The 14,519-nt window shown below is 37.5% G+C and overlaps 1 protein-coding gene across 4 annotated transcripts in view; it reads left to right on the top strand.

Annotated features, from left to right (window-relative positions):
• MAP4K4 (mitogen-activated protein kinase kinase kinase kinase 4) overlaps positions 1 to 14,519 on the top strand; it is a 155,503-nt gene that overhangs the window by 79,739 nt on the left and 61,245 nt on the right. For all 4 annotated transcript variants that reach the window (XM_063304945.1, XM_063304944.1, XM_063304942.1 and 1 more), the window contains exons 4-5: positions 10,734 to 10,859; positions 13,476 to 13,586. In XM_063304945.1, coding sequence (XP_063161015.1) covers positions 10,734 to 10,859; positions 13,476 to 13,586 — 237 coding nt within the window. The remainder of the gene's footprint in view (positions 1 to 10,733; positions 10,860 to 13,475; positions 13,587 to 14,519) is intronic.

Here is a 14,519-nt window from a genome sequence, read left to right as displayed (position 1 = left end):
TTTGTTTTACAATTAAGATGTGTACGATTGCTACTCAGAAACGATAAAGATATTGTGTTGAAATCCCAAATGCAGCTGGAAGGGTGATTTTTGGCCTGCATGCTCACCACAGCCGTTCTTTCTGTGTGGCCCTGAAGTCTTCTTTCCTCTCCTGTCTCCTCCCTGCCCCCCAGAATGCTGGCAAAACTTCAGCAATATTTGTGGAATTATTTTGTACATTTTTTTCCTTAGGACATCAATTAATATTGGTATAATAATAGGTTTAACATATCTATACAGGGTTCTTTTAAATAATAATTAAAAAAACCCAAATCCACTCGGAAAAACAGACTGCAAATGAAAATGCTCCATTTCTGGCAAAGTCAGCACATCACAAACACACTACCTAGGACACTAGAGTGCCTCCACACATTTAGAAGTGCTGTTCCTAGCTGAGAAATGATTATCCGTGACCCTGCCATAATGTAATCACCCTAGAAAATTCATGTACAAATTACACTTTATAATTTTCACTATAAACTGTTTGGTCCTATTTTTTCCTTCAGCTATAATATCTATCAATAAGAGGAGACGAAATAATTTTCCTTATTTGTCTCCAGTACAGTATCTTCTTTCCTACATTGTTTTGCATTAAGATGTGAATTCTTTTTCAATAGAATATTCATGAAACTAAGACATCTTTTATTTAAAGTAACTTTTTCAGGTAGGCCAAAAGCTGTTTTGAAGCCTGTTCAGATTTTATAACCAAATTGTATATCGACAGTTAAAAATATGCTGTACATTTGTGCATTCGCTGCCTATCTTTTCCTTGCAAGCATCAATACCCTCTTGCTCTTTCTGGTTTGCAGTAATCATATTTTGCTATCACATCTGAATTGGACAGGTGGTAGTTACAATTAAGCCTAATTAACCATGAAAACGGTCATGCACTAAGCCAGACCATTTGGCCAATGATTTAAGTATGCTTCTCAGATGTTCTCAATTTCAGTTCCATTGTTATCCCTAGCCAGTATAATCAATGGCAAGAAATTATAAAAGGCATAGGTCATATACCTGGAGGCACCAGTTCTTCTAAATGTTAGGGCGGGGGGACTGACTGACTTGATAGGAGAAAATTAAACTTGTGCTTTGAACTTCCCAAATTCAATAGGATTACCAAGATTGTGTTTGAAAGAAGGACAGACAAGAGTGTGGTGTGGAAAGAGATAAATAATATTTGTTCCATTAGACAACAATCTTGACTTCTCCTGTCTGATTAGTCAAAAGTTCTCTCTGCTATTATTCTTAAGCAAGTATGGTAAGTGTAGATGCCTGCTTATTGTCAACAGCTCTCCTGTGGTATGAGGTCATGTCTGAGATAGACATGAATACCTTGTGACTCTGTTCATTATTGCTTATCCGGACATTTCAGCTGCAAGGTTTCCATATATGCCTGGCAGCACTGGTATTGTAAACATCTGACCTAAGAATATAGTCCTATCATTCCTATAACTGCTGGTACCGCAGTACAAATCTGGTAGAGAAGATTTTCATTTTTAATATAGGTATCTGAAGGCACATTAAATACAGCAGCAAAAAATAATCTTTGATGCTGATTTGATGTTCACAACTAGGTGAAGTTTACTAGAATGCAAAGTAAGGAGTTATTTGTTTAAAAATATTTTTTAATTTTATATCTGATTTTTAATTTAATTCATATTATTAGAAGTTCTTAAATATTTAGCAAAAAATAAAAATAGCTCAAATACAATGGAACATACAACTTATTATGTTTATTCTACTTGCTAATATGAAAAAATAAGTTAACAGATCTGATAACCGATCTGTTACTCAAAATGCAAAGACAAAATTCAGTGAACACAAGCTTATTCAGTCGCTTCTGACTCTCTTCATGATCTGATAGATATTGTTTTGCCAGAACTGTAACTGTTTCTTTGAGTTCTTGTCAACTGATGCTAGATCATCAGTGATAGTATCTAGCTATCTTTTCTTCTGTCAAATTGTTTTGGATTGCCTTCCATTTTTCCAAACATCAGATTCTTTTCCAATGACTTTTGCCTTTGCATCATGTTTCCAAAACATTTAAGCTTTTCGCTTCTTTATAGATGCTTTCAGTAAACAGTTTATTTTACTTAATTTAATATTAAAATAATTGCTCTTTTAACCCAAGATATTCTCCACATTTTTCATCAGTCATCAGTTGTTGTTCTTCATTCAGTATTTCTGGTGGTCCATCTTTTATAGCCATATGTTAAACTGAACTACATATTTTTTGCCTTGACAATATATATTTTTATTGTCAGTATGATGCCTCTGTATTTGAATATTTTGTATAGATATGTCATAGTCTTTCTCCCAAATAACAATCTTTTTATTTGATTGCTAGAGTCACCAATGATTTTTTGACCCTAGAAAATAAAGCCTGTTCTTCAGCTTTTTCTCCATCTATTTGGATTGGGTTGCCATTGCTTGTTGGCATGATCTGAGGGGTTTTTTTTAAATCTTGAGTAGCAGATCAGCTTTTGTACTCTCTTGCACCTTCAGCCAGAGATTCCTTAAGGCCTTCTGGCTTCTAGCCACAAAGTGAACCAAGCATATTGAAGATCATTGATATTTCTCTCAGAAATGTTAATGCAAATTCATCATATATTCTGCATATAAGCTAAACAGAGTGTGTTCCATGCGTACTTACAAACCACAAATAGCACTTTTAACTGAATCATACTGCAGGATTTTAAACCATTTGACTGGAATTATATCTTCCTCCTCCTCCCATTTGGAATCTGAACAATTTTTTTCCTCACACCTGGAATAAAAACTGGTGGTTGAACCAAAAATGGTCTTCCCCCATTAGGGTCTGGAGAGAGAAAGATCCTCCTCAGATGAGTCAGGTGATTCTTCCAAATCAGGACTCCAACGAAGAGTTGGGGAGAGGGGAAGGAGGTGGTGGTTCTCCCATACTGATAGAATTAGGCAGGCAAGGGATAAGAGTCCAGTTCAGGGAAAAACATTTTCTCACTCTGTGCCGCTATACAGGTAGTCCTCATTTAACTACCACAATTGGAACTGGAATTTTGGTTACTAATCGAAGCAGTCATTAAGCGAATCCAGCGCGATTATACAACCTTTTTTGCAGCGGTTGTTAAGCAAATCACTGCAGGCATTAAGTGAACCATATGGTCATTAAGCAAATCTTGTGGTTCCTCATTGATTTTGCTTGCCATTTGATGCTCATGAACCATGGATTCTGCAATGATTTCATTTGTAAGCTGAACTCACTCAACTATTAGAGATGTCTTCTGACTCATCAGACTTGGAGGAGGAGGAGGAGGACGACAACTTGGAACTGAGAGATAGTGGGTGGTGTAGTGAAATTAACACTCAGCTCTTTTCAAGTATTCTCTGAGGTATGGAAAAGGTTTGTTGCTATTTATTTATTTAGATGTGTAGGCCATCAAGTCCAAAAAGTAGGTGGCATAGAAATTTAAAACAGCATAAAATATAATATAGAACCACATACATGCATACATGTAAACAACACATGGAAAAAAAATAAAATTTAGTATCAGCCATTTATCCTTCACTAGTTGGGATCACAATATCCCTGTATATTGAATGATATATACTGAAGGGTTTTTTTTTGTAAGCTTTAGAATTTGAAACCAAATACTTTATATTTGGGTTATGAAATAGTTTTGAATAGAAAGAAGAAAATTCCAGGACATCAAGGCCCTTTGCAGACCTCCTCCTCATCTTGATTCCCTCAGCTTCAAGGACCCAAGGCTATTTTCTTTTTGAAATGAATAGGGAGCAGCTATTGTAGTTACTCTTTCTGCAGGTAGAAGTATCTGATTGATCTTGACTGGGCTAACAAGCTAAGCAGGCTGAGGCTTAATTAGATCTTGGATGTTGAGCACTTGGCTATAAGTGCCACACTAGGAAGTGGGAGGAAAAAATCCCAGAAGAAGACAATGGCAAATCACTTCCAAAACAGGGCTAAGAAAATTGCATGGACGTGTCCATAAAGCCAACTCCGAGACTTTATTTTAAAGATGGCACTTTTTCCCCTCCTATTCTAGGATTAGTGAAATGTGTGTGGCAGAGCTGTCTGTTAAATTTAGCACTTCCTTTGACTGAGTCACTCTTTTTCAAGGAAAGCACTGTACACTTATTTACATGTTCTAGATAAGCTACATGCAGCATAATCTAGGCCACTGTTTTTCAAACTTAGCAGCTTTAAGAAGTGTGGACTTAATTCCTAGAATTCTCCAGCCAGCATGCTGGCTGGGAAATCCTGGGAGCTGAAGTCCGCACATCTTAAATTTGCCAACTTTGAAAAACACTGATCTAGGCAAAGGTGAACATTCTGAGTGCCACTGCTTTCAGTAAACGAATAAGTTACTCTCATAGAAATCAGTTGGAAATAAAAAGGTTTCATTATGATTCATTTATGCCCATAGCTTGTGCTATAAATTGTCTACACATTTATTGTAATTGATTATTCAGCAGAAAATGAATATGTCTTTGAACGAAGTTCTGACTTTCTTTCAGAAACCAATTATTTATATATAAGACAGACCAAACCTCATCTATCCATAGGAGAGATTGGTGCACTAAGTGCTGAAGAATTAAAAACAGAGTAGTACAAATGGAACCAAAGAAGAAGAATCCATTACTATTATGAAATTGGAGCAGGTGGCTGCTTTACCAGTGACAACAAAGACCTTTTTTCAAAATAATTACTAATGAATTAGGAAGCAATTCATCTGCATATGCTAATAAAACTAGACAAGACTTTGGAAAATAAAGAAGGTTGGCAAAGTGGGAAAGGTTGGCCCTGAGCAGCATTTTTGTCTTTTGTTTGTTTGTCTACTTTTCTTTCTTTTTTTTATGGTGACCTTCCTAAATTCTTAAGGTGAATGTGATCACCTTAAGATCATATACGTAATCGTAAGTGATAAGTGATCTTAAGACTCCATGGAAATGGTTTAGTGTAAGAGTTTGCTTTGGACATTGCTCATCATTCTATAAGCCAAGCCTATTGTTCTCCCTTGCTTTTCCAGGTTGATTTTTACTTTTGTATCAATCTAGTGATTTTGCTACAGTTAATTTGTTTGTTAATGGCTTCACAACATGCTGTCTAAATGTGTTCAAGTACCTTTTTTAAAGTGCTAAATAAAGGTCTACTTAATGTATTTCTGATCCATTTGAAAAACATTAAATATACAAGGTAGTTGTTAGTGCTGATTATCTATTTACTGTTTTTTTAGCTATGTTTTAAACTTACCTGTTTTGTGTAATTCTCTAAAATTGTTTGGTGCCGATTACATGTAAGGTTAACTAGTATTTAGTTCATGAAACTAAAGAAAGTACCTTTTAATCAGTACCTGAACTGAATATTATACTAAATGAATTAAAGGGGTTTCTATTCATGCTTGAAAAACTACTTTCAAACAGATTCAAAACATTGGACATGGCAACCTGGTAGCAAGCAGAGGTTGCATTCTTTAAAGTTTAAGGAAAAGGAACCATAATGTCACCATGCTAATTTAAACCACACTATTAACCTTTTATATCATTGTCTTGAATCAGTCCGACTTGACTTGTCTTCTATTAGTATTCATTCCTTATTAAAGAATACAGTTTTCTCTGTTGTCATCACTAGTGTCACAGGGAAGATACGATGATAACACATCTTATGTCATGTTGTCATGTTCACCGTTCCAATGTTGCCGGTACATCGTAACGTTTCACTTGTCATTTGGCTGATGCGTGTTTCGTCTGGGAGGGGAGGAGGATTCCATCTCGTGGGATTGTTATGTGTTAGCAGCTGGATTGGAATGTGTTTGGGTTATCTCATTGTGTTCAAGGTTCCTTTCCCAGGACATCAGCAGAAACGGTTACCAGCACCTGGGGGGGGGGGAGTTTGCAACGGCAGGGCGAGGGGAGGGATTACGTTTGAGCCGAGGGTTTTTAGTTTGTATTTGGCGCGCTTTTGCTCATTCTCAGCTTTCTCTGTATTTGTATACTATTCTTTAATAAATCAGATATCATTAAGTTCCTGCTTGTGAGTCTGAGTCTATTAGAGTAGGCAATCATTACATAAAGCTGAGAATCAAAAAATTTACCGTTAGCCCCTTTCCAGATTTATTTTGTGAGGGGAAGTGCTAGCGATGAGCAAACCAAATCCCCAAACCACGGAAAGCGAGGAATCAAGCGAGGGGGAACCCGACTCCACAGTGATAAGAATGGAGAGGGTCCCTCCTCGAGAGCTTTCAGAAGTTCAAGAGGGGTCGAGCTCCAGCCTAAGAGAAGAGGAGGTTGGAGGTAAAAGAACCCCTGAACCAACCGGTGAGTCACCAGGCGAGCTGACCACATAGGATGAAACACAGGGATCCCTACCAGGGACGTCCAAAACGTCTTGGAAGCAGCGATACCCGAGTTCCCCAACTGTGGTGAGGCAGGAGGGAAAGGAGGATTCCCAAACCCCTGACCGTATAAGACTGGTGGAGGCCAAATTGGAGTCACTAGAATTTATGTTTCTAAAGATGTCCATGGACTGGGGTCCCCGGGAGAGGAGGAGAGAGGAGTCTAGTACTAGGCATTTGACTCCTTCTTTGCCCCCAACTTCCCCGGAGGAAGGAGTAGGACCCGGCACAGAGAGGAAGCAAGAGCGCCGAGGGTGAGGATTTCAAGGTCCCCTCCTCGAGAGCAGAGATCCCTGGGAGCTAAAAGGAAGCCCGACCGCCCAGATGTGGCAAAGGGACCGCCCGGAGAGGGGGTACAGGATCTCTGACAAGGGCATTGAAATGGATCCTGCGAAGATTCAAGCTATTTTGGGGTGGGAGCGCCCGCGTACCCGCAGACAGCTCCAAAGTTTTCTTGGATTTTCCAACTATTACCGCCAATTCATCCAGGGGTTCGCAGAAATTGCATTGCCTCTCACTGATTTGTTACATACGAAGGGGTTGGGGGACGCACGCAAAGTGAAGAACCCGGGGGCATTGCTCAATTGGACACCTGAATGCCAGTTGGCTTTTGACAAACTCAAAAGCCTGTTCACTGCTGAACCCATTCTTCAACACCCTGATCCCACTAAACCCTTTGTGGTTCAATTTCTCAATTGGAGCGCTCTTGCTGCAAGTGGATGCTGGTGGCCGCCTGAAGCCCTGTGCGTATTTGTCCCGGAAATTTTCCGAGACGGAAAGGTGATGGCATGTTTGGGAAAAAGAAGCTTTTGCAGTCAAGGCTGCTTTGGAGGCATGGCACCACCTCTTAGAGGGGGCTAAATGTCCTTTTGAAGTTTGGACTGACCATAAAAATTTGAAAGCACTCAGCACGCCCCGTAAGCTCAGTCCTAAGCAGATCCACTGGGCTCAATTTTTCAGTCGCTTTGACTTTAAGTTGAAGTTCATTCCGGGCAAGAAAAACTTCCTGGCTGATGCGCTTTCCCGCCTGCCCCAGTATTCGGTCCAGGCACCTGACGTTGTGGGTACAGTGTGGACAGCACCCCAATTGGGGTTGCAACCTGTCACACGCAGTCAGACTCGTGCACAGCTGCCCCCAGCTTTGGTTTCACCGGCTGGGGGAAGGACGCCAATTCCCTCGCAATTGCAACAACAGTTTCTGCTAGAGCTGAAATCTGACACTTGGTTGCAAGCAAATAGAGACAATGTTACGTTTGACAGAGGCTTCGCTTGGAAGCAAAACCGCCTCTATGTCCCTGACAGTTTGCGACGGGAAATTTTGATTAGGTCTCATGATGATAAAGTGGCTGGTCATTTTGGGTTTGTCAAAACCTTGCATCTGGTGCGCCGCCAATTTTGGTGGCCCACATTGAGACGTGATGTAAAAAGTTATGTTGCTTCTTGTCCTGTCTGTGCCATTTCTAAACAGAAGGGGGGCAAACCGCAAGGGCTGCTGCAGCCGGTGGCTAGCCCCTCCCGTCCTGATCCTGATGTAATTACAGCACATAGTTGTTTCAAAAATAATTTCAACCACATGTATGCTGAGAAATTTGTTTCCTCGTTATGTAGTGACTGACTTAGCTTAAAAATACAGACAAACTCACTGTCAACAACTTTTTAGTGGCAGCTGCTCTTGTGTCTTAGGATCAGATGCAGCTTATCAGTTGCTCTCAAATATGAAACAGAAGGATAACTGCTGCTGTTGGATTCCTGCATTGAAGTTCTCATAAACAAAAACTTAGCAAGAGACGCAGTGTTAGATAAGCCTCTGGTCTGGTCCAGCAGATCTGATCTTAGTTTCTTCTTATTCTGTTTGCTTGAGTTCTTGATAAGTTAGGTAAAGGTAAAGGTTTCCCTTGACATTAAGTCCAGTCATGTCCGACTCTAGGGGGCAGTGCTCATCTCCGTTTCAAAGCCGAAGAGCCGGCGTTTGTCCGCAGACACCTCTGTGGTCATGTGGCCGGCATGACTAAATGGAACGCCGTTACCTGCCCGCTGAAGCGGTACCTATTAATCTACTCACGTTTGCATGTTTTCGAACTGCTAGGTTGGCAGGAGCTGGGACTAGCAACGGGAGCTCACCCCGTCATGTGGATTTGAACTGCCGACCTTCCAGTCGGCAAGCTCAGCAGCTCAGTAGTTTAACCCGCGGCGCCACCGCGTCCCTCCTATAAGTTAGGTTACATATATTTTGATCACTTCAGTGTAGTAAGAAGTTTACTTTATAACCTAAGTCTGGTTCCTGCGAGGTTCAGGAAATGCTTTTTGATGTCTCCATCGTATTAAAAAAATAGTATATTTTTTAAAAAAATACCATGGAGATCAGAAAGTGAATCTGTTAGCAATGTGGTCTTATACTGCAAGTTATTCTGGACAGTTTTCCCAAATTATGAGTTTAGTTTTTTTGAATTCCAAGGCATACTTCCCAATCTTCCTAAGACCTTACTCATTCATATGACATCTAAAATACAGAACTTCCCCATTTTTTTCTCCTATTATATCAGGTCTCAATTAATTATATCAGGTCATCTTTCCTCCATCTGCCCTAATGTTATTCCCAGGCCTTTTCTCTTATTAGTGATACCAGCATTCTTCTTTGCCCAGGTAGGTGACCAAAATAGATACATGGACATGCCCATTTGTGTATAAAATTAGAGTATCATATTAAAACATTCCTTTGATGGGATTTTGATTTTAATTCTTTCTGTATGAAAGAACAGTAATATAAAAAGTTCCAATAACTATTTCTTAATTCAAGGAGTTTTTCAAATTACGTTTGTTGAAAGATTTACTTTCTGTTACTGAAGCTTTGCTAAGCAAAACAGGTTCTGTTTTTTTCTTTATTTCATATACCTTTCTGTTCTTGCATTTGGTTCCCTTAATTTGGATTATATTCTGATTTACTATTAATTACAGCATGTTTTTGTTTAGTATCTTCTTATGGACAAGAGTCAAGAAAAAATGCAATGAGTATATAGGAAACAAGATTTTTTAGGAAAGCTCCCTGGAGAAGAAATGTAAAGAGTATTAATAAGTTGTAGCATACTTGTGTTTCTAAAAATCTACAAAAGAAAGTGATTCTGTATACAGTAGCCACCAGATGTCAGTGCAACAGATCCTATTTTAAGTTGGTTGTTTTTTTCTGATTGTATTTTGAACAAAACATATTCTGTTGACGTAACCCGCAATTATGCAGTAACAGTATATTGAAGATTTAGATACATTGATTCATGAAAAAGTATCTTAACTACAATTAGAGGGTAATATAAAAAATAGTCACTTAAATTAAGTAATTGTTAATTCAGAAAGTACTGGCATATCTTTGTTTCAAACATTTGACATTGGTAGTTTGGAAAGGATGTTTTAAAGATGTTTCTTTTGATCTGTGATTTTGTATGAGTGATGAAAATGTCATGGAGAATTCTTCATTTGCTGCAGAATATACCCTATACTGTATAATCTGCTTTTTGGTGCAATAGTGTTAGAAATACAGCCATCTACAATGCTCTGTATGCCCTTTAATATTTAAAATGTTCAGCTACACATGTAGGTGATATAAGTCTTACCCTAAACTAAAAATGTTGGCTTTGTATCTGAATCAGGTAATATCCTCTTTTTTTATTCAACTTTCACCAGACCCAAACCAATTTTTAAAAATCAAATAGTGTATGAACAATCACAAAATGGGTTCAAAGAAATACAAAATCCCAATACAGAGTTTAAAACGTTAGCATTCAGGACAGTTTTTAATTCTGGGAATGATATATTGTAACAAGCTTTTGCAGCCTAGGTTTAAAAGAACTATTGTACTAAATATGTGGAATGAGAAAACTTAAGCAAAAATATATTAGGCCCATTGAAATGTATGTAATCATCTTCTAAATAAGGGGATACAAAATGTTAACCATTTGCTGAGTATGTAATATACAATTATCTTGTTTGAAAAGAGGGTGGAGGGTTTTTTTCTATTTTTAAAATCTAGTTTACTTTTTCTATGTTATTTAACATATATATCTTCTTTTTATAAAAAAAAGCAAACTAACAAAACAAAGTAATGCCTGTCACTTTTTAGAGAGCTCTGCTTGATTTTAGGTGATGAAGTGTCTTCTGCAACTAAATTAAGTTACAGCTTTATGGATTGTTAGCTACCCTACTGTGCAACGTACCCTGGCATAACAATGTTTACTGAAAAGCTAATATGATAAAAAATATATTTGACAGTGTATCACATATATTAGTAGGCTCATTCTAGTTGTTTTTCCAAAGGATGAAGAAGAAGAAATAAAGCTGGAGATCAACATGCTGAAGAAATACTCCCATCATAGAAATATTGCAACTTACTATGGTGCTTTTATTAAAAAAAGTCCCCCAGGACATGATGACCAACTGTGGGTAAGGACATCTTTCATGAGCATGTTCATAAATCGTTCCCTTGGATACAGTTTGACAGCATCAGGTTAAATAAAGAGGATCAGAAAACAACAAAGTCTTCTAATGTTCTAACAGAATTAAAAAATAAGTTGCACATTTGTGTGGCACATCCTTATACGTTTTTTGGCAAATGTTATTGCAAGCAAACATTTATACCTGTATTCTCTAGCAGAACAAGAGTATGCAAAGGAATGGTACCTTTCTCCTTGAATACTTAATAGAAACATTCTGTTAAGTTAGGGTTAACTATTCTGGTGCAAAACTTTTAGTGAAATTAGTATTATTATAAAACAAAGAACTGAATGGTTTCTGGAGCTGGGCTTGTTACATCTATTTAGACAATCCAATGCCTTACTTAAAAATTAGAAACTGATCATCTATTTACTTTTGGCAACAAAATTAGTCATTGCTCAGTGTTGGCCATTTCTTGAAAACTTAAAAAAGGCTTTCTCAATTGCTTTATAAGAAAAAATACTGATAGAATAATGAACTTTCAGAGGCAAGATTCGCAGTTTTACCAAGTTTGTAATAGCAAATTACAATTATTAGTAGTAGTATTAGTAACAGCAGTATTCTCAACAATGTGAAATCACAGCTGCCTGTTCTTTAGCTGGTGTTGACCTTCATTTGCACTGAGTTCTTCCCAAGAACCTAGGATGATGATGATGATGATAATGATATTGATATCTTGCCTTTTTTATAAATAACTCAAGGCCGCAAACATACCTAATACTCCTGCCTCCTATTTTCTGCACAACAACAACCCTGTGAGGTGAGCTGGGCTGAGAGAGAGTGACTGGCCCAAGGTCACCCAGCCAGCTTTCATGCCTAAGGCAGGACTAGAACTCACAGTCTCCTGGTTTCTAGGCCAGCACCTTAACCTTTCACCAAATTGACTCTTATCGTATTTGTTATGTTAATTATATTATACTTCCAATTATATTTGTTATGTTAATTGCAACAGATTTAACTTGGTCAACTGTTGTTATAGATGGAAATAATGAACACCGTTTGGACTTATTAACAGTGCTTTTTACTTTTTATTTATTCATTTTTTAAATTATTCTCATAACATTGTATGTTCTTTATTTTGTTATTTTTTTCTTTCTGTAAACTACTACTTAAAAAAGGAAATTAAAAGAAAAAAATTAATAGAAACATTTTTAAAATTATGTAACTTAACCTAATCTGTAGAAACACTTGCAGCTGCAGATGTTAGAACATTTTAAAATGCAACAGTTTTAAACAAAACAGTTTTATTTAATATTGTAAGATAAACTGATCTAAGCTTTTAAAATGTAGATTATATTGCTAATGTTAGGCAGACTGTAATGGAATGTTCAGCCAGTAATCCTAAATTATAATCTGGGAGACAACTATTTTCATGATTATTTTGGTGGGGGCTTAGAATTCTGGGGAGCAGACTTTCCTACCTATTTTTGGAACTATAAGAAAAGAAAGGAAAAATTCAGTTCAAACTGTTGTCATTACAGAAATTGCAGTCATAAATAGAGATGCAGTGCCAAAAGTAGTGAATGTTGTTTTAGTCAAAGGTCTTCGTATATGATCCCCTAGTTTTAGTAGTCATATACTTTTATATCTGTATCATAGATAAGCAAGGTTTACACATAATTTACCAGGGACGCGGTGGTGCTGTGGGTTAAACCGCCGAGCTGTCGATCGGAAGGTCGGCGGTTCGAAACCGCGCGGCGGGGTGAGCTCCCGTTGTTAATCCCAGCTCCTGCTCACCTAGCAGTTCGAAAAAATGCAAATGTGAGTAGATCAATAGGTACCGCTTCGGCGGGAAGGTAACGGCGTTCCGAGTCGTCATGCTGGCCACATGACCCGGAAGTGTCTATGACAACGCCGGCTCCAAGGCTTAGAAATGGAGATGAGCACCGCCCCCTAGAGTCGGATTCGACTGGACTTTATGTCAAGGGAAACCTTTACCTTTACCTTACACATAATTTTTATTTTTTTATTTTTTTATTTTCTATCCCGCTTTTGTTATTTTTATAAATAACTCAAGGCGGTGAATCCTCCTCCTATTTTCCCCACAACAGCAACCCTGTGAGGTGAGTTGGGCTGAGAGAGAGGGACTGGCCCAACATTCTCCACAAATTACTGACCTTGTAAATTGTGCCTCCTTGCTATTGTTTGGGTATCACTCTCAGTGGGAGCAGTTATCAGAAAGTGATAGGAAGCAAACCCTTAATATTAGGGGAGCACCAAATAGGAATCCTGGTTTTGATGTTATGGAAGGTTCTGATGACTGGTTAGTTTGAGTTATGCTAGCTAGTCTTCCTAATGGGAAGAGCCAAGGCAGAGTGGTTGGACAACCAGTTCTTTTTTAAGGAATCTTAATTACCTACAAATACAGCCATGAAATGCACATCTTATTCAATGAAAGCTAGTGGCTGATATGAAATAAAGCTATAATTGTTACATGGATTTAGATGAAAATACATATGGTACATCTCATGGGATCTTACTTTATTTCAGTAAAGTCATCCAAGTGGATATGTCATATATGGATTGAATGTATTTTGAACAATTGTTTTGCATTCTGTTTTGTAGCTTGTTATGGAGTTCTGTGGTGCAGGCTCTATTACGGATCTTGTGAAGAATACAAAAGGAAATACTTTGAAGGAGGACTGGATAGCATACATCTCCAGAGAGATTCTCAGGGTAAGAAATATGAAAAATGTATTTATGTTTAAATGGGTAAGTTTTAAATTCTGCATTAACTTTTGTATGCCGTAACAATGAAGTCCATAGCTTTAACTTAGAGACATATGAAATGCAAGATTAGAAGTCTTTAAAAATTAATCATTTTTAAAGGTAAGTGAGGATGTAATAGGGTGCATTAGAAACTATAATGTGATGTTATTTGTAAAATGTGATGTTATCTGGTACAAAATATGCTCACGGTATATACTGCAGTAGAGGATTTCTAAGTCTGATGGCTAAAATATCCTCAGAGCTTGCTACAACCTTCTGTACAATTCTGCAAACTGTAAAGGGTAATTAAAAAGCAAGATATCTTTTCTTTCGTTCACAAAGGTAATAAAGACAATACAATGCTTTGGACACACACACACAGACCATTTTATTGTGCCTTTTTCTTTAGCACCAGTTAAGTTATCCATTTTATAGGCAGGCTGTTCTGCAATGAAATACTGAACTTCAAATTTAGAAAGGTAGACAATCAACTTCAATATATGGCAACAGAACAAATATCAGTAAAGCATCTTTATTTGTGCTTTCTAGAAGAACTGAAGTCCTAAGTGAAGTTTATATTAAGTTTATATTACGTTTGAAAATGAATTTGTGCTAAGTGTCTATGAAACTATCCAAAGTCTTGTGAAGGCAGAAAGTAAATCTGATTCTTTAAGAATATACAACAGATAAAATAACTACTGAAGTCTTCTCTTGACTCTTTCCTGCTTTCAGGTTGCAAGTAAAACTCTGTTTTGTGTGCTAGCTCCATTAGGGATACTTTATTGGTTAATTGAAAATCCTGCATTCCAATAATGTATTTCTTTTTAATATTTTAACATTTTGGTTTTTGTTTTAGATTACATAGCTGCTCAAAATTACCATTCAAACGACATGTATTCC

This window comes from Candoia aspera, chromosome 5 (assembly GCF_035149785.1).
Source record: "Candoia aspera isolate rCanAsp1 chromosome 5, rCanAsp1.hap2, whole genome shotgun sequence".
Taxonomy (NCBI): Eukaryota; Metazoa; Chordata; class Lepidosauria; order Squamata; family Boidae; genus Candoia; species Candoia aspera.
The sequence above is the reverse complement of the archived record's forward strand: the minus strand, read 5'-3'. Positions and strand labels throughout refer to the sequence as shown.